The sequence below is a fragment of the Annulohypoxylon truncatum genome (genome assembly GCF_022578515.1).
Source record: "Annulohypoxylon truncatum strain CBS 140777 unplaced genomic scaffold F4807scaffold_12, whole genome shotgun sequence".
Lineage (NCBI taxonomy): Eukaryota > Fungi > Ascomycota > Sordariomycetes > Xylariales > Hypoxylaceae > Annulohypoxylon > Annulohypoxylon truncatum.
In genome coordinates this window covers 471,134-489,149 of record NW_025953798.1, presented here as the reverse complement: position 1 = coordinate 489,149, position 18,016 = coordinate 471,134, and the positions used below count along the sequence as shown (strand labels likewise).

At 48.6% G+C, this 18,016-nt stretch overlaps 6 protein-coding genes and 2 non-coding genes across 8 annotated transcripts; 5 read left to right on the top strand and 3 right to left on the bottom strand.

Annotated features, from left to right (window-relative positions):
• Positions 1-179: 179 nt before the first annotated feature.
• Positions 180-2,867, top strand: F4807DRAFT_422192 (DUF663-domain-containing protein). Its single transcript, XM_047997648.1, has one exon. The coding sequence runs from the start codon at positions 318-320 to the stop codon at positions 2,742-2,744; it is 2,427 nt and encodes an 808-aa protein (XP_047855176.1). The 5' UTR covers positions 180-317; the 3' UTR covers positions 2,745-2,867.
• Positions 2,868-4,435, bottom strand: F4807DRAFT_422191 (urease accessory protein UreG). The gene is made up of 2 exons (XM_047997647.1): positions 3,829-4,435; positions 2,868-3,658 (listed from the first exon to the last, which is right to left on the bottom strand). The coding sequence occupies exons 1-2, from the start codon at positions 4,008-4,010 to the stop codon at positions 3,022-3,024; spliced, it is 819 nt and encodes a 272-aa protein (XP_047855175.1). The 5' UTR covers positions 4,011-4,435; the 3' UTR covers positions 2,868-3,021.
• A 170-nt stretch (positions 4,436-4,605) lies between these two features.
• Positions 4,606-4,688, top strand: F4807DRAFT_t67. The gene has a single exon. It is a non-coding gene; the product is annotated as a tRNA-Asp (tRNA).
• A 3,054-nt stretch (positions 4,689-7,742) lies between these two features.
• Positions 7,743-9,173, top strand: F4807DRAFT_459494 (uncharacterized protein; the record flags this gene model as incomplete). The annotated part of the gene is made up of 1 exon (XM_048001376.1): positions 7,743-9,173. One exon carries the CDS (start codon positions 7,743-7,745, stop codon positions 9,171-9,173), a length of 1,431 nt encoding a protein of 476 aa, XP_047855174.1.
• Positions 9,174-9,940: 767 nt separating this feature from the next.
• F4807DRAFT_t68 lies at positions 9,941-10,044 on the top strand. The gene has a single exon. It is a non-coding gene; the product is annotated as a tRNA-Ser (tRNA).
• Positions 10,045-10,408: 364 nt separating this feature from the next.
• F4807DRAFT_459493 (uncharacterized protein) lies at positions 10,409-12,427 on the bottom strand (the record flags this gene model as incomplete). Its single annotated transcript, XM_048001375.1, has 6 exons — positions 10,409-10,610; positions 10,664-10,977; positions 11,028-11,283; positions 11,336-11,933; positions 11,986-12,250; positions 12,344-12,427. 6 exons carry the CDS (start codon positions 12,425-12,427, stop codon positions 10,409-10,411), a joined length of 1,719 nt encoding a protein of 572 aa, XP_047855173.1.
• A 1,084-nt stretch (positions 12,428-13,511) lies between these two features.
• On the bottom strand, positions 13,512-14,197 carry F4807DRAFT_459492 (uncharacterized protein; the record flags this gene model as incomplete). The annotated part of the gene is made up of 2 exons (XM_048001374.1): positions 13,512-14,067; positions 14,118-14,197. The coding sequence occupies 2 exons, from the start codon at positions 14,195-14,197 to the stop codon at positions 13,512-13,514; spliced, it is 636 nt and encodes a 211-aa protein (XP_047855172.1).
• Positions 14,198-15,114: 917 nt separating this feature from the next.
• On the top strand, positions 15,115-16,175 carry F4807DRAFT_459491 (HIRA-interacting protein 5; the record flags this gene model as incomplete). The annotated part of the gene is made up of 2 exons (XM_048001373.1): positions 15,115-15,894; positions 16,017-16,175. 2 exons carry the CDS (start codon positions 15,115-15,117, stop codon positions 16,173-16,175), a joined length of 939 nt encoding a protein of 312 aa, XP_047855171.1.
• Positions 16,176-18,016: the final 1,841 nt, after the last annotated feature.

Sequence of the window (18,016 nt, the reverse complement as noted above, 5' to 3'; positions counted from 1 at the left end):
GAATGCCAAGCTAATCTCGAGGCATTGAACTTTCCCAAAAATTTCTGAGGAAAGAGGTGATAAGCTGATAAGAAATTCTTATCGGTGGGTCCGTCTCCGATAAACGACGATAACCACAGGAAAAAAACATTGGAAATATTACGATAAAGATTAGCCCTCTGCCCCTCCAAAAGTTCCATCATTCTGAATCAACGCAGGCCGACAAGAATCATCGGCGCAGATACCGTACGATCATACATTACAACCAACCAACAGTAACGGCAATTCACATCCTGGCTACTCTACCATTTAGATTTAAGGCTGGAGGCGACGGAAAAATGCCTTCAGCGGTAGCGACTCACTCGCATCGGCCGACGACGAAGGTCTTGCAAAAGTCTTTCAAGTCTAAGAAAGCTACCAAAGGCGCTCTACGAGACCAAGCCAAAGGCAAAGTACCTAACGAAAAGGGCCAACGGAAAACTCCTCACCAACAAGTCATGTCCAAATTCGATCGTCGCAATCAGGCAAAGCAGCGCCAGCTAGCCAAACACAAGGAACACCAGAAGGAGACTTCAATCTTCTCCGGACGAGACGCTGCGCCAAGGATAGTTGCAGTTGTTCCACTCTGCGCAGACGTCAATGTCTCGACAGCAATTCAGAGCCTCAACAATAGTCTCGATATCGAATGCGATGTTACCGAAAGCAGTTTCCGAGTACCTGTCGATCGATTCAAGCAAAAACTTCAATATGTGCCGGTCAACAGGGACCTTACAGCATCTATGGATGCGGCAAGAGTTGCAGACTACGTCGTGTTCGTATTATCTTCCGAGGTCGAGGTTGACACTTTGGGCGAACTTATCATTCGGAGTATCGAGAACCAGGGCATGTCAACACTGTTCACAGTTGTACAGAACTTGGATAAGATCCAACCTGCGAAGGCTCGTCCAGACGTTGTAAAGTCGCTCGTCTCATTCATGACACATTTCCATCCAGGACAAGACAAGATCTACAACCTTGATTCAAGACAAGAGTGCTCGAATCTCATGCGGTCGCTATGCACTACAACACCAAAAGGAATCAATTGGAGGGACCAGCGGTCATGGATGCTTGTTGATGAGATCCAGTGGCCGTCTACTGAAAACGAGTCGACAGTGTTGACTGGTGTCGTTCGGGGAAAGGGACTCAAGGCCGACCGTCTAGTTCAGGTTGGAGACTGGGGAACCTTCCAAATCGAGAAGATTACAGCCGCACCGCTCCCGACTAAGAATCGGAAAGGTGATGGGATGACCATAGAGGAAGCAGAAGCTGAGAACATTCTAGAAGTTCCCGATGAGGATCAAGATGACCTTGCCGAGTTAGCCCCAGAAGAAGTGACAATGAATGACGCTGGAATTGAGGAAAATATGGGAGAACCTGCAAAACAAAAGGGTGTTTTGTTAGACGACCATCACTACTTCTCCGAAGAAGAACGGGAAGAGTACACCGCGCCAAAGAAATTACCCAAGGGAACATCGTCCTACCAAGCAGCTTGGTTCCTAGACGATGTTTCAGATTCGGAATCAGAACCAGATGACCAAGAAATGGAAGATGCTCAAGAGGTGAACCTGCCTGCAGCGCCGGAAGATGGCATGGAAGGTATTGCACACAGAGAGCCTACTGAGGCTGCTATGTCAGAATACCCTCAGTCAGAGATGTTTGTTGAACCAAACGAGGATGATGATGCTGCACAACTTGAGGCATATCGTTCTAGAAAACGCGACGAAGCAGAAGATGACAAGGAGTTCCCCGACGAAATTGAATTACACCCCAATGTTCTTGCCAGGGAACGTCTAGCGAAGTACCGAGGATTGAAGAGCCTACGAACAAGTCCTTGGAATACGGATGAAGACAGACCATTCCAGCCAGAGGAGTGGTCAAGATTATTACAAATCTCCGATTATCAGTCCTCTCGAAATCGCTCAGTACGAGAAGCTTTGGTTGGCGGAGTAGCCCCTGGCACGAGAGTCCACATTCACCTTAAAGACGTCCCTAGAGATTTAGAGAAGTCATACACACCTACGCAACCCGTGACACTCTTCTCCCTGTTACGACACGAAAACAAGAAAACATCACTGAACTTTGATATCACACACAAGGAAGACTACGAGAAGTCTATCAAGGGCAAGGAGGAACTTATTGTTCAGTGTGGACCTCGACGATTTGTCGTCAACCCCTTATTTTCGCTTCCCGGTAACACGGATAACGATGTCCACAAGTACTGCCGGTACCTTCACCCCGGCCAGTCTGCTATTGCAACATTCACGGGCCCTATTACTTGGGGATCCGTGCCGACATTATTCTTCAAACGGACAAGCGTGGAAGACGGGAATGGTCTCCCCTTACAATTAGTGGCAACCGGCACCGCTCGTGCCCCTTCAACGTCGAGGGTCATTGCGAAGCGTGTCATCCTGACAGGCCACCCGTACCACATCCACAAGAAGGTTGTTACCATTCGGTACATGTTCTTCAACCGAGAGGATGTGGAATGGTTCAAGGCATTGCCGTTATGGACGAAGAGAGGTAGAGCCGGATATATCAAAGAGACACTTGGTACTCACGGGTACTTCAAGGCGAACTTTGACGGAAGAATCAACCCGCAAGATGCGGTCGGCGTTAGTCTTTACAAGCGGGTGTGGCCGCGAAACGCGGTACCATTTGCGGGACCTCTATTAGCAGAAGGAGCCTCGGTATCGCAAAATGAGGCTATGGATGAGGATATACAATAGACGTGCAAATATAGATAGATCATGAGCACGTCCACTTTTGGTCACGTATAAATGACCAAGACGACGGACCATTGCGCATGACTTTGGAACGTCATAATTGTTCAGATTATTACGAAATGAATGATAATGTTTTTGATTCCGTCCTTATTCCGCAACATTTTTCTATAAGTGAAGATTTGATTTCATGGTATCATATTATTGTAACAAGCAAGCCCGTGGCCTCTCATAGGTAACCCGTAAGAACGACTTGGACTTGACTTAGACTTAATCCACCGCCTCACCCCAACGTCTCCAAGCCAGCCGTAGGCTTCGGCCCCCCTCTCGCTTTGCACACCTCCTCAGCCCCGCTCGCCTTCCAAGCGCTGATGATCAAATTCACGATATGATCAACACCAACACCCTTCTTCACCTGCGCGAACACCGTCGGCCCGCCCTCGCGCATCTTGCGCGCGTCGCGCTCCATGACGCCCAGGTCGGCGCCCACGGCCTCGGCCAGATCCGTCTTATTCACGACCAGCAGATCGCTCTGGGTTATCCCCGGCCCGCCCTTACGCGGCACCTTGTCGCCGCCGCTGACGTCGATCACGTAGACGATGAAGTCGGCGAGCTCGCGGCTGTAGTTCGCCGCTAGGTTGTCGCCGCCGGACTCGATGAGGAGGAGGTCCGTGCCAAAGGCTACGTGCAGGTCCTCGAGCGCGGCGAGGTTCGCGGAGACGTCTTCGCGCACGGCGGCGTGCGGGCACCCGCCTGTTTCGATGGCGCGGATCCGGGGCGCGGGGAGGGCGTGGTGCTTGGTGAGGAATTCGGCGTCTTCGCGCGTGAAGATGTCGTTGGTTACGGCGGCGAGGGAGTATTGCTCTCGTAGGGCGAGGCAGAGGGAGAGCATCAGGGCGGTTTTGCCGGAGCCGACGGGGCTGGGGGGAGTGTTATGTTAGTTTTGTTCTATGAAGTTGTATGACTTTATGTTTTGAGATTGGTATGGTATGGCATAACATTGGTTTGGAGGTATGAGTTATGGCTGTAAATCCCATTCTTGCCTCTTCCCTCTTCCCCTCTCTTACATGAGATATGGGTTAGAACTTACCCTCCTATACCAATGGTAAAAGCTCTCTCGTTCCAATTACGGCCTTCCACGATGGGCATCTCACGCCCCAGGAAGCTCCCGGGCCCGTCGAGGATCTCGTGGGAGTGGCCATGCTCGGCGGCTGAAAATTCGTGAGAATGAGTATGGCTCGTCAAGCCACCGTCGTGTGAATGAGTTGCCATTGCGGGGTGTGACGCAGAATTGGATTGTTACAGGGAATTGCTTTTTGGTTTACTAATTACAGGTTGGTTTAGGTATCCTACGGGAGGCTTTCTTCACTTTGCACTTTCTCACATGACCCCCAAGACAAGGCTAGAACGAATACTTGCTCACCCAAGAGCCGTTACTAGCTTCTCTTCCCCTTACAATGCGATATCTTATCGGTGGTGAGGGGCAGTTGATCGTCTCCGTTGTGGAGAATTGGAGTAAGATCTTAACCCCACTGCTGAGATCTAGGGAAAGAATAGGTACTTCGAGTCGGTATCATGATGGTTTCTCTATTTGAGATGAATTGCTATAGAAGCTATTGTCTCAGTTAGATATGTGGCCTGAACTCTACCATGATAGAGTATTTGAGTAAATATTCCATGTTAAAGTGAGTATCGTTAATATCTACAAGGTAAGACCATACATCTTCATGTATCTAAGAACTAGCGGGGTTTATCAAAGAGTTTCATTGGATTGTCGCCCACATTGCAACAGGAATATAGGTTTATTTTTCAGGCGAAACTCTCAATAACCCGCTAGCGACATCAGCATTCGCAGGATGCTTTCACATCTCGATTGGTCTAGTGGTCAGGATACCTGCTTGTCATCGAACAAGTACGCAGGTGGCCGGGGTTCGATTCCCCGATCGAGAGCTTCGTAACTTTACTTTTTGTCCTAATTCAGAACAATTGTAATTTTTCGTAGTCAAGTAACCAATGCTCCTTCTTTTTTTGTTGAGGGTGTGGGTGTTGAAGATGCGGTTTCTCTTCCAATAAAGCCGACTTGGCCATGTGTCACTTTATTCGAATCTTAATTCGACCGCTTGAACTTGCGCCGCAATTCAACGGTCATCACCTTATATGAAAATTTTCTCTTCTACAAGTTGCTTGGCCGACTCGGTCAATTATCAGCCCTTCTACATTTGTCTCGCTTGCAAATTTATTGCTATATTCCAGACAACTTCTCACGGGCCACGTTCCCAATGAACCATAACCTCCTTTCCTATTATATCAAGCTACTTTCGATGATCATCCCTGATTAAGCGATACGGCTGCGAAGCAAGTCGCCGTCTTTGTGTTTGCTGTCAATGTGACAACAGTTGAAATCTTATTGCTCCGATGCTCGTATTATAGATCAGTATTCGGTACCATCCGAAGACCCGGCCCTTCGACGCTCGGCCCGTGGATCAGGGATTGTTTGTCGATCGACAATTCTTCTGTAAAAACTCCGAATTTGTCATCTCACGTTTTATCTACATCCTACGACTGGTACAATACCACTGTTGATATCGCCAACCTGGTGATAGCGTCTCATTCTTCTAGCTGAATCGGTAGCGCGGCTTTAAGTGCAATGTCGATTTCGGCTAGATTAACCGCAACAATCTCTCACGGCTGCTACTTTTTCGTATTGATTAAACCCACAAATGCATGTCTTGGCCTAGTCAAGTATGTATTAGGTAAGAATAATGCTTGGGAGATATCTAGTAGTCATATCTAACTGTCAGCGGCTAAGCTCTTAGAACCTTGGAATGTTCTTCATGATGTATTGTCATCCGTGCTTATGCCTGACGGGATCTACATACTTAGTACGACAAGGATAGCGGCTTAATCACAGTGTGGTTTGTTGGCAATCCATGGATCAAATCTGTAACCATAAACTTGGCCGTGGACCTGACAGAGAGCCTCTTCGACTTATCCCTGCAGAATTATCCTTCCAAACAGCCAAGTTATCTCCTTAATACCGATTATCATTCGATAGCTTCTTCTGATCATCATCATGTCTGTCATAGCCTTCAGAGCGACTGGCGTCAAAGTATAAAGACCAGATTCTCGAAGGCCACGGTTCACCTGCTTTAGCTCATCGACAGTTAGAGTGCTTATTTACAGGAGCTACGTGTTTACCTCAACACAAAGTTCTCCTCAACCTATGTAATCGCCAATGGACAGCCAGTCGAAGGCTCCTCATTATTACTTCGAAGCCGCAGTCACTGATTGGTATCCCGTATGCAGAGTTACATAGCCTTTATCGCTAGCAGCTTTACGGCAGGATCTCTGCACGCTAACCTGCAGATTGCTGGTATGATTCGACGTATCATCCTAAACTGCCGGTTGGCGAGGCCCGACTGTGGGCAAATATTGGTGAAAGCCAAGCCTACAAATGTACCTATCGTTAGGTGCTCTAGACTGGACGGGACTGGAATGTCTTTGGGTATGATATTTTGACACCCGAGCTAGATGAACACGCTCTCATCGACCGAGCCGTCGTACGGTCGATGCGGTAGCTATCACCATACGTACATGGGATGCAACCAATCCCGCCAGGGACATGGCATCCGGTACCATTGCCTGTAGTGCTACGGGAAGTGCAGATTAGAACACCGAGACTTTCTCGCGGAAGAAGACCGATCAAGACGTCGTGCAACTTCCTACATTAAGGATCAAGTTACCTACATCTTACCCTCCTTTCGCGGAATTTGGAATGGCAGGGCGCTGTCCCTGTCCCCATATTGGTTCAATTCTCTCCTCTTCCCCTTGGGGAAAAGCCACTAGGGTACGTGCATAAGCCCTTCGGCACGAACCAATATGCGATCAGAGCCTTGCTACATAGGCTGGGGTTTATGTACGACCAGGATCGATGACAAGGATCCAACCGCCATTGTCCCCTCCCACCCCGTTCACCCCCCATCTGTCCCATTTGTTCCAAATCCACCATAGAGCTCCTCCTGTTCAAAATTCAAATACGTGCTTACCATGTGTCCATACCTACGCCATCCCAGCAGACCGCCTCCTTTGGTTCCTACGCCTTCCTTGGCTCCTACAGGAGACCGTTGCACTGCATCACAGATCCAGAGACGGGTAAATTATGACACCAGAACTGCGTCCTGACTCCTCGGCTCCGCGTAGCCCACGGGCCACGAAGCCTCGAGCTCGGAGAGTCGTAGAAATTAAGGGCAACAAAGAGAACCGAGGTCACGCATTCGCCGGGAATCGTTAGTGGTTTCGCTCCCTCTTATTTAGCACGGCTAGCTGTTAGCTTCTGATAGCTGAGGCTAACGAAGCCCGATAGTCAAGTGACGGATCATTCCCGTTCGCTACCGTCCACGGGTCAGACGGGTCCCTGTACCACCCATGTTACCTTAAAAGGAGGCTTCACTCACTTGCCCGAGATGGGCGCATTCTGCAGGCCTTGCTTTGCCCCGGATTTTCATTTAAGAAGGCTCAACCTCCCTATTGTAGTATAAGATGGATCGCCTCGTCTGTCTCGCGGAGCCGATGTAACCTACTTTCTTTAAAACCTAGATGTTGCTCGTGAAAGGTTCTCCCTCACATGCTTCCTAGATCCTTCTGCTACCTAGTTACTTGCCTTACGTCTTGTCTTACATCGATTATCGCTGCCGTCTTAGCCCTAGCATCCGTGAGCAAGCTTAAGTCTCGTGAGACAGACCACGCGCCACACCGGCATACGCAGATAAGACACTGGCACTTTTAAATCATGACAAGTTGAGATTTAGCATAGCCTCTATAATCTCACCCGGCTTATATGCACTTCGAGAAAACCTTATACAAGTTACCAGACTCCGACTATAGAGTTTTGCCTTCGCCCGATACCACGAGCTTTGATACCCTTAGAATCTAGATCCGCTTTACCTCACCTCATCGAATTTTACTTGTCTGAGTAGAGGAGGATAAAACATAATGCAATTTACCATGGGCCGTCCTACGGATGCCCGTCAGCAGTCCGGTTCGAATAGGCAAAGTGTCGTCGCTAAGCAGGATCCGTATAGACAGAATCTCGCTAAACAGCATAGACACAAGTCACAGCCCTTCGATCCCGATGACTTGCGTCGACGGTTATACATTGTTATCGCGGAACAAGAGGCGGCGAAAGAGAAGAGGAAAAGAAGGGAAAGGCTAGCAGAAGCGGGATCGGCATCGACGCAGAGCAAGGATAACGACACGCCTATAAGCCGACCGGCATCGACGAAGCCGGGGCCTAACGAGTCGAGTTTCACGGCAAGGGTAACGAGACGCAAGTCCATGGCGTCGGACCCGGCTCCGCCTCCGAAGGAAAGCGGCACCCAGCCACCAGAACCGAAAACCGGACGCTCGATGTCCAAGTCCATCCAAGACAAGCTACGACGGAAATCCATCATGAAAGCGGAACAGCAGCCATCGACTTCGACAGTAGAAAACACAGCACCAGCGCAAACGCAAACGCAAACGCAAACCCAAGCATCGGTACCGACTTACCACCATGTCCCCCGGTCCGCAGCCGCGCAGTTCGAAAGGACGACAACGGCGAACAGCATGCGCGAGCGAAACCTCGCGCACAGCATCTCGCAAGCGTGCCTCAAACACAAGGACCGCGCCTCGCCCGACCCGACACAGCAGCAGCAACATCAGCAGCAACAGCAGAGCCGGGCCGCCGCCCTAGAGCGGGCGCCCAGTAACAGTCACATCAACCGCGAGAAACCGCACTTCCAGAACCCGTTCCAGAACGGGCGTCCCGCGTCCTCGTCCTCACGCTCGGAACAACAGCAACTAGAAGAAGTGGCGCCGCATTTCCGACGCCACAGCGTGATCGGTCTGACGCAGGTCAAGGCGCGGCGGCGGAGCAGCGCGATCGGGAACATCGCCGAGGACGAGACGATGCAGACGTTTACGGTGGGCATGGGGATGGGAATGCACCCGGCGCCGGCGGAGATGCCGGTCGACGAGATATCGTCGGAGGAGACGCTGGCGGGGGTTCCGGTTGATGCGGCGACGGCGGCGGAGCACCGCGTCGATTGGACGCAGAGCGACGAAGCGCAGGCGGCGCAGGCGGCGGCGTACGGGAAGACGCGCGCGATGTCGTCCCGGATCCCGCTTTTGAAGAAGGCGGATTCGCTGTGGACTTTGAAGGGTAGGTTGGGTGGTGGTGGTGGTGGTGGTGGGGGGAGGAATAATTCGATTGCCACGACTGGGACTGGGGCTGGGACTGGTGGTAAGGGTGTGCAGAGCGGGCTTGATAAGATGGGAGGAGTATTCCGGGGGGAGAAGGGACAGCAGCAGCACCAGCAGCACCAGGAAGAAGGGGGTTTTGCGTCGACGACGCCTAAGTTCTTGAGATTTGGGTTCTTGACTAAGTTTAAGCGGTAGATGTCGATGTTGAGATGTCAATGGGGAGGGGAGAGAAAGGGGGGAAACTCAACTTTCACGATACTGACGAGTATATATAACATACTAATGACCGAATCTAATAATGAATGTCATGCCTAGAGATGCGTGCGAGCATCTTTTTTCTTTTGTAGCTAGCTGGATAGGTAGACTCGTCGAGTTTCGTTGCCCGCGGAATTTCGTACCGAGCCGTTCCTCGTCAAACCATCCTTCGAACTATCTCCTAGGCTCGATTGTTTGTTCCGCCTGCTTATCTAAGAGGTTAACTCAGACAGGTAGTGTATAACGCAAGTCAAGTCAGAATAACAGTGTAATGTTCCTAGTAATTGCGGTTTCTTGGCTTATACGCTTTCGACTGACGAATCAATGGCGTAACGATCTTTGATGGGATTGAATAGCGGTTGAGAGCAACAACATAATATTTTCATTGAAGCCACTTAGGATCGAGATTCATCAGCTGCTGATTTCCAATGCATATTTCCCTTGGTTAAAGAAGTAACGCTGTAAGCTTTATTAGGAAAACATAGTATATAAAAACTATGAAGTATAGATATAATGTTCTATGATGCATCTTTAAGAGCTAGAGATGAAAACTCCTGGCTGTGTAAGCCTTCAGCTGGTCCCGGTCAACGCCTCTCCTATTCAAGTAAAGCGCCGGTAAATCTTTTCCTCATCTGGAGCCGGCGTTCTTTGTAATATAGTGCACTAAAAACGCCATTTTTCAACATGGTCAAGCCACACCCATCATCGGCGCAGTGGCAGAGTGGTCTAATGCGTGTGACTAGAATTTCTAGAATATCTTATAGATTATCACATCCCTTCGGGGGCGTCTGTTCGAATCAGGCCTGCGTCGAAATCAATTTTATTTTTCTATTTTTCTATCTTTACATATTCTTAGATGATTGCGTCTTCGCATCTTTCTTTTCACCTTTTTTTCCCCTTATGCTTACGTGTTTATGTCTTAATAATTCGGGTTTCCTTAAGCTATTGTGTATAACGCAAGTTCTGTCCGTACTACCTAGAGAGAATAAACCATTGACTCTTCAAGGAAAGTATAGTAGGTACACAGACCAGGTCATACAAGGTTCAAATGAGCGAACAAGTTAAATTGAATGCTTTGTTAACAGACTCCTATGTCCATATGCAGGCCATTATCTAGGTATCTCAACATCTCCTAAGAAAGCTCGCAACCTAGATGGCTCTAGGTATTTTCCGCACTATTTCACTCTCTTCCACTCGACATATCGTTCAACTCCCGAATAAGGTGAGGCCAGGATTTCATCAAACTCCTCCTGGGCACCAGGTTGTCCTCGACGGATCTTGAGGGCTATAGGCCACGGATCGCCAATTGTATTCTGCTCTTTCATAGCAACGCCTAGTCGTTCTGCAATTCGCGGGAAGCCCTGTACGATCGTGTACCTAATCATGTATCGTCAGTCGGTCTCGACTCTGAAGATAGTTATGATACGAACCTGTGGAAGAATTCCGCCGCATTCAGAACAAGGACCCTAGCGTCCCAGATGCGATACAGTTCGGCACCTTGGGGGTTTTTGAGAAACCTCGCGAGCTGTGTCCTTCTTTCTAAGTATTCGTAAATGGTAGGCATGTATTTGCTAATCTTCTTGGGTTCCTGATCGTCATCCCATTTGACCATTTCCATGACTGCATTTAGATACGCAGTGATGAGCGTCGCGTGAGGGTTCACGTCCGGAGACTTCAGTAAAGGGGACAGGGATCTTAGAGTCTCTTGTGTTCCGAGCCAACACATGTCCGAAACATTTGATGCCTGTTTGATCAGTTATGTGATTCGAGATTGGTGATAGGTAGAGTAGTTACCTCGATTCTATCATATCTCTCAAGATGGAACGGTCTCAGTTCTTTAATGTCGTTGTCGGATAGTTCAAAGTGTACCTCCACTGTAGCAACTTTCTGGACGAAAGCGCACAATACGCTACGGATATACGAGTACAACCTTCCGTATAAATCCTCAGAGGCTTGCCACGGTGTCAACTTGACTTCTCCAATAGGCCATCCACGTTGAGGGTCTGCTTGGTCATTCAGCGGCCAGCTATGAGTCACCTGGAATATAGTTCTGTCGCACATTAAACTCAAAGTCAAAAGGGGTATATTTGGTAGGGGCTCACGGATTAGGATAGTCGAAACCGACACGCGGATGGCCGAAAGGGAGGAGTAGGCCATCCTCACGGAATCTCTCCTTCGCGATTCTCATAGAGGGGGAGGCATCCTTGAAGTACCACCTGTCTCGATAGTCTTTCCTTTCGGGAGCTAGCACTGCAGCATGTCGTAGCTCTTGAGCTTTTGTCGCTGTTAGGTGTTTAGGTATCTCGAGGAAATTCAGGGCTCGGACCCAGTCCTTCTCCTTTAGAGTCAGGCGAAGATTGCACTTTGATTTAAAATGCCACACCTTTCCTACATAAAGGCACGATGTTTCTGTGGAAATTCCTTTACAGACTTCGCTGATTAAGGGCTTAACCTTCGACTGCAATTGAGATAGAGTGTCTTTGGTGAGCATGGCAGAGTACCAGACGTGCAGTACGGCCTCAGCCACCCCTTCGATATCAGCTTTCTCGGATTCATCGTCTAAAGAGGTTAATACTAGAAGTAGCAGGATAGCGTTTCTTGCCGTGATGTCTGGGTCCCTGTCATTGATAGCTATGGTAATCTGAAGGTCGCCGTCAAAGCTTTGGAGGGTCTTGATCACATTCCTCAGGTCCCCGGATGCTAGAATTTGTTAGCGAGTCTTGCTTGGCATTGTGTGTCAAGGAGCACATACCCGCAAACAATATCGACAGACTCTTGTTGTAACCCTGGCCTTCATTCTCATGTAGTCGAAGCACATCTATCGCGGGTGTATTGCCCCAGAGGTGCCTGTCCATCCCGAATGGATTGTGCATATTGGTTGCTTCCTCTCCGCGAGCCCAAGCTGGCTGCCGGTTTTCTCGATCCCAAGCCGGAGTCCAATTTTCGTCTCTGAGGTAAGATTTGCATTGTTTCTTATGCTCGCCCCAGTGCTTTCTTTGGCAGTCACGGCCGCAGTACTTAGAAGTAACCGATCGTTACAGTACTTAGAAGTAACCGATCGTTAGGACTTAAGGCTAGGTAAGCTTGAGTGAACATTTCCAGGTACTCACCAAGACCAACTTGCAGCCATTACAAGCAAACTTGCCCTCCGAAGGACAGTTCTCGCCTCCATGCTTCCAATTAGCACATGCCATAGTTGTTGTGGGTTGTATTTCCATCGTCCAGTCTTTTCAGTCTAGTTTGAATCTCTTCAGAATTGTGTGAAGAAGGTAAGTTAGCACTGCAAACGAGGAGCAGCCACAATCCTTGGTATGTGTTGTGGCCTATTGTACTACGTCGGGATGTTGCAGAACGGCTCGGGAACTCTTTATAGAGTAACTCCTATTCGACTTAAATATCTGACTGATCATTTTACAAATGCATGTCTTATTTACAGTTTCTCAAGACAAATAATGGCTTTGCTGCGTCTAGGATAAGTTTAGACATGGGCTGAGACTCGCGAATGAAGAAAAGGAGGGTAATAGATTTGCGAATCTCCTTGGAATACTGGAACTGAAGCCTTCCCGTCATCGAATTAGCGAGAGCAACATTTGCTGTTGGTCTCTTTGAAACTGGTGAGTCTGGAGTGAGTTTTATCTGACTTTACCGCTGCCGATTCTGAGATTCTATTGAAAGGAGAGTCGGTCATATTATTGCCTTAATAAGTCTCTAAAAGTCAATTAACCAGCGTGACATCGAATTATTCATTAAGTGATACAACTCAGGCTCAGACAGCATATCCATAGTCAGCTATATCTCACAATTAGCAGTTCCAAATAGCCACTGCTAGAACCTTAGAAGAGAGATGAGTTTTCGATGGCTAACCACCATTGCCCCTGCTATCACAATAGCTTTCTGGGAGAATTGGTTGAAGAAAGTAAGAGTTACCCTGGCCGTCGAATGTGTTGGGGGCGTTGTAGGGTCTTGACCTGAACTACGAACCCACCGCTTTCAGTCTGCCTACATACAAGCCAGACAGCAAGGCAGCATCCTTGCCAACTCATTGTTGGTGAGCAAGACTAGTCTAATAACGGTTAGAAAATATATGCGAAGAACCTGCTCTGGGTTCATCCAGGCATGTTCGATACGTCAGAATCATTACTTACCAAGTAAAATATTACATTTCCAAATGGATTTATGCTACATGCTTAGGTAGGTGGTGCGGGGGGATAGGGAATAACGCGTCCCGCGGTCATAATATTCATTACCCTGAGATGATTGATTTGGTAGGAAAGACCATCACTTGGATGCTTCAGACTTCTCAGCACGGATGAGATCCCCAATGGCTTTGGCATCTTCTCTTGCGAGCTGCCGTCGAAAATCGGCCTCCGCGTTCGCCGCGTCTCTTTTAGCGGAGTAGATTCGGACTAGTTCACAATATTCCCTAAGGGCGTCCCTATCGTCACCAGGGTTGTCTCTTGTTCGACGGAGTACAGCCACGCCGTTCTCATAACCCACATCCTTCGTCCATGGCTGGTTCGCCTTACGATGACCTTTATGGGAACCAGGCAGGGTTCCACTCTTCCCACCGCTAGTATCCGGTGGGTCTGTCGCTGCGGCAATGTTCCAGAGCAGACGCTCTAGGTTTGGGTATCTCTGAATGAGAGTCTTGTATTCCGGGAGGTCGGCAATAGTGGCAGGTAGTGCAGTACTCTCTTGAGTATGCGATTGATCATGTGATTCTTCTAGAGAGTTTGCACTGTTTATGGAGCCCGTATTGACACCGATCGGTGCTGTGTCAGACTGTACGGGTGGATGATTATCACGATGCTCGCGAAAGCATGTGAGCGAACACCTACGTAATGTGTGAGAACGCGAATATAATGGGATATAAATCACACTCACGTGTACAAATTACATTGAGGACACTTATATTTGCCTTCGGCTGCTTCGCAGACGAGACACTGAGGCCGAACATGCCCCATAGTTGAAATGAACGCACAAACTCAGGTAGAGTTGGCAGTTTTAGCAAGGATAGATCGAATCCTATCGACGTCCTATCGTAGTCCACGGAGTCCTTTGATGGACAACCGGAGAGGTAAGCAGGCGGGTACCAAGGATTTGAAGGCTGTGCGGACCGAGTCTGACTTCGCCAGAGTCTTAATCTTGGAAGACGTCGGAATAGGGTTTATCGTATAAGATCTCTTGAAAAGGAGTCGTAAAGACTAATGACAAAATCGAAATTAGGTATTATAGTATCAATATAATCATGAAGATAATATGTTTATACAATGCGAACAAGGCAATATGTCTGGTGGCATTTGGTCTCGCGCCTTGCTCTTATGTCAGTATTACCAAGAACTGTGTTTATCACTAATTGGCGAGCGTGTTATAATCGCTTGTACAGTGAGTATCGGGAGCCAGGTAATAAAGTGCTGGATAGGTACATTAGGCAAATCTTTCAAGGTCATAGACGCGGCTGAATATCAATAGTGAGGCTGAAAGTTAGGGACGAGATTATCCAAGTGTGGCTTGAGATCTGTAAAAGTCCGGGTCTCTGTGGAACCGGGTCCGATCGGTACAATTCCGGAAAGAGCCCCATGCTAGTAGACCAATCAGATTCAGGTGAATGGTACTTGTCTTTGATATTTGCGTCATTGCCACTGATTGATAAGCGACGAAATTTGTTGGCTGTTCTTATCGGCGCAAATCGGCAATTTCATCGACGATACAAACTATCTTCTACAGTTATAAATCGCTCTTGAATTTGAGCACACCCAAGTGCTTCTCTTCACTACATACAGCTGTTATATACTAAAATATCTTCGGTTTTACGACTCACTCTTCTACCTCTCCCAACCAATTGCCGCTACGAGCGACTTGGAAACCTGAGAAGGAAACCATGCCTTCAAACCGACTTCTTCGGCCAGCAGCGGCTCTACTGTCCGCGTCGACGAAGAGGGTGAAGCCTACAACTTGCGGTCGATTCTACGAGGCAGCGCGACAAGCGCATACCATTTCACAATCGCTGGGAATATCAGCGATACCCAGACCAGCACTACGACCATCTTCCAGGTTACCGCCGATAGCGCCTTTAGGTGCCCGTAGTATATTCATACAAACTGCAACCACGCCGAACCCCGATGCGCTGAAGTTCTTACCGAACCACCCGGTACTGCCCCCGGGATTCCCAACTACCTTCGTCGAGTATATGAACCCGCGGAGTACGATCGCGCCGCCGTATCCCTCGCCACTGGCCGCGCAACTGATGAACATTGATGGAGTGACGTCCGTTTTCTATGGTCAAGATTTCATAACGGTGACGAAGAGCCCAGATGCGAATTGGATACATATCAAGCCGGAGGTCTTCAGTCTGATCACAGAAGCTATTACAGCGGGGCACGAGATTATCAACGTAAGCAAAAAGGAGGGCGAGGAACAAGGCCAGGAGGCGAGTGAGGATACCTTAAGTTACAACGAAAACGACAGCGAGGTCGTAGGAATGATCAAAGAATTGCTCGAGACTCGGATACGACCTGCGATCCAGGATGACGGTGGTGATATCGAATTCCGGGGCTTCGAAGATGGATATGTTAGGCTAAAGCTCAGGGGGGCATGCCGAACTTGTGACTCGAGTACGGTCACATTGAAGAACGGAATTGAGGGCATGTTGATGCATTACGTGAGTACATCTCGTCATTTCAGTCGTTGGGCTGTGGGATATTTTGGCTCGAAGATTCCATGGACCCCTTTGGTCTCAATGGTTCTTCAGAAGACGAGCAACGACGCTAACTATGTCTATAGATCGAGGAAGTTAAAGGGGTACACCAAATCACGGACCCAGAAGAAGAGATCGCGATACAAGAATTTGCGAAGTTCGAAGAGAAGCTCCGACAACAGAAGGGGCCAGATGCAGCTCCAACTACGCCCGGGAAGGATTCGTTAGATTCAGTCCCCGGGTGAGCCAGAGATGTGCCTCATCCGATGTATCATTAAAAACGTCGTCTCAAGTACGTCATTTTAGAAGAAATGAGAATACCCTGATGCTTTTGAGATGCAACGTCGGTCACCAAATCAGCTAGGTTTTTGACAATCCCGTGTCTTGAGCAGAGTTCGGTCAGAAACATCCAGAGCGAGAGCTAATGCGGTCTCCGGTCTACCAACGTTATTCTGTAATATCTGACATTTAGGTTTATTCCTTTCAGGAAAGAACCGTATCCGTCATAGGGTCGTTTGATAGTTGGGTAAGTGTCAACTTCGACAACCATTAGGTGATAGGTTCGCTGCATATCCAGCCAAGAGTCGCCAGGATCGTCCTTGCGTTGTTCCCCGAGCCTCATCCCCGTTTTTCTGACCAAGTCCCGGCACTAGGCGAGCGGGAGATAGTTTTTTTTTATCGGTGAATCGTATAGATTCTTCCCCTCTCATGAGCATAGGCGAAGGGGGTCGTATTACCGGATGGCAGTGAGGATTCGCACTGGACTGTGGCGGGCGGCGATTCGTACCGGTGTGGCGATGGGACGTAAGGGATGGCTAAGGTCACATGGGGTTTAGCTTGCAGCTCAAGCGTGGTGTCTACGGAATCTCCCCATGAAGCTATGCACGATGGGGAGGGCCCGGTTGCATTGGTTGAATGTGGTTACAGTACTTCCAACCCCGCAAAAAGTCGACCAGAGACGTACGTCAAGCTGCATGGCAAGCCACCACCGTCCCTAATATGAACAAGTTTGGTCTAGCATGGCTTTCTTCCCGAGCGTTATTACCACCGACCTTCTCCTAATGTATTACTCTGGGGGAGGCTTGGAGTGCCTTTGGTAGTCTAACCTTACCTACCTAGGCAGCCCTAGGTAAGTTCTTAGGAATTTAGCATCTGGATCGCTCTGGATCCCCTCCTCGTCGTGGATCATATACGTACCGAACCTATATTACTACCTATGTCATGTTTACACCTTGTTTACGATATAAAAGTCACATGCGCCAGTGTAGAAACTTGGCAATGAGGGATACCCCTTTGAAAACAGTAGCATCGAAAAAAAATCATCTTGAATAGCTTTTTGTCTCCCGAGATTTTGTATACCTTTTTGAGTCACGAGGCATTTAAGTGAGACACCAGATTGCGCATGGAGTATTAGATATCGTTGTAGGTGCATATAGATGCTTGTACCAGATGTTGTGTAAGGTCGGCAACGCACTTCTCGCTCTCTTCCGTAGTCGGGTAGGTTTGCGAATCCATCAGGGTCATCGTCGAATAGTAGGTTATATGGTCATCTCTTCATGTTATATGTACCGGCAGCTGTATCGTTGATTGGTTTAAGGGTGATGGATCATCGCTGCTAAGGTCTCGATAATCTATCTTAGTAAAATCATCAGCCCGTTGAAGACTCTAGCGATCTAGGTTTCCTATGTAGCTGTGTAGTTGACGGTGCCTAGGTAGGTAGTGACCGGTTGGGTACATGTGCTGAGACGATCGAACGGCTAACAGGTAGATCCTTCATTCGCCTTACACGGGAGACAGGAAACTAGAATACACCGTAGTTAGTCCCTTAGATTGCGTCGTAGATCCTAGCAAACACATGTAAGCTCGTGCCAATCAAGGGCCGTGGATCACACGAATTAGCTGCTGCTTTTGCGGCCAGCTTGATCAAGGATGCCGGCCTCAAACTTCATCAACGTTTCTCGATCACGGACGAGTCTCGTTCTGCTTTACAGCCGTACAACCTTCGTAATCCATGGCTGATCGTTCGCAGATAGGGTTGGCAGAGGATGAACTGAAAAATCCGGGGTAACGCCCCTGAAGATGCTTG

What these genes read in the sequence shown, in the direction of transcription:
- F4807DRAFT_422192 (XM_047997648.1), top strand. Translation starts at nt 318, where the DNA reads ATGCCTTCAGCGGTAGCGACTCACTCGCATCGGCCGACGACGAAGGTC.
- F4807DRAFT_422191 (XM_047997647.1), bottom strand. Translation starts at nt 4,010, where the DNA reads ATGGCAACTCATTCACACGACGGTGGCTTGACGAGCCATACTCATTCT. An exon ending in TTTACCATTGGTATAGGAGG is followed by an intron (nt 3,659 to 3,828) that starts GTAAGTTCTAAC and finishes CACTCCCCCCAG; the next exon opens with CCCCGTCGGCTCCGGCAAAA.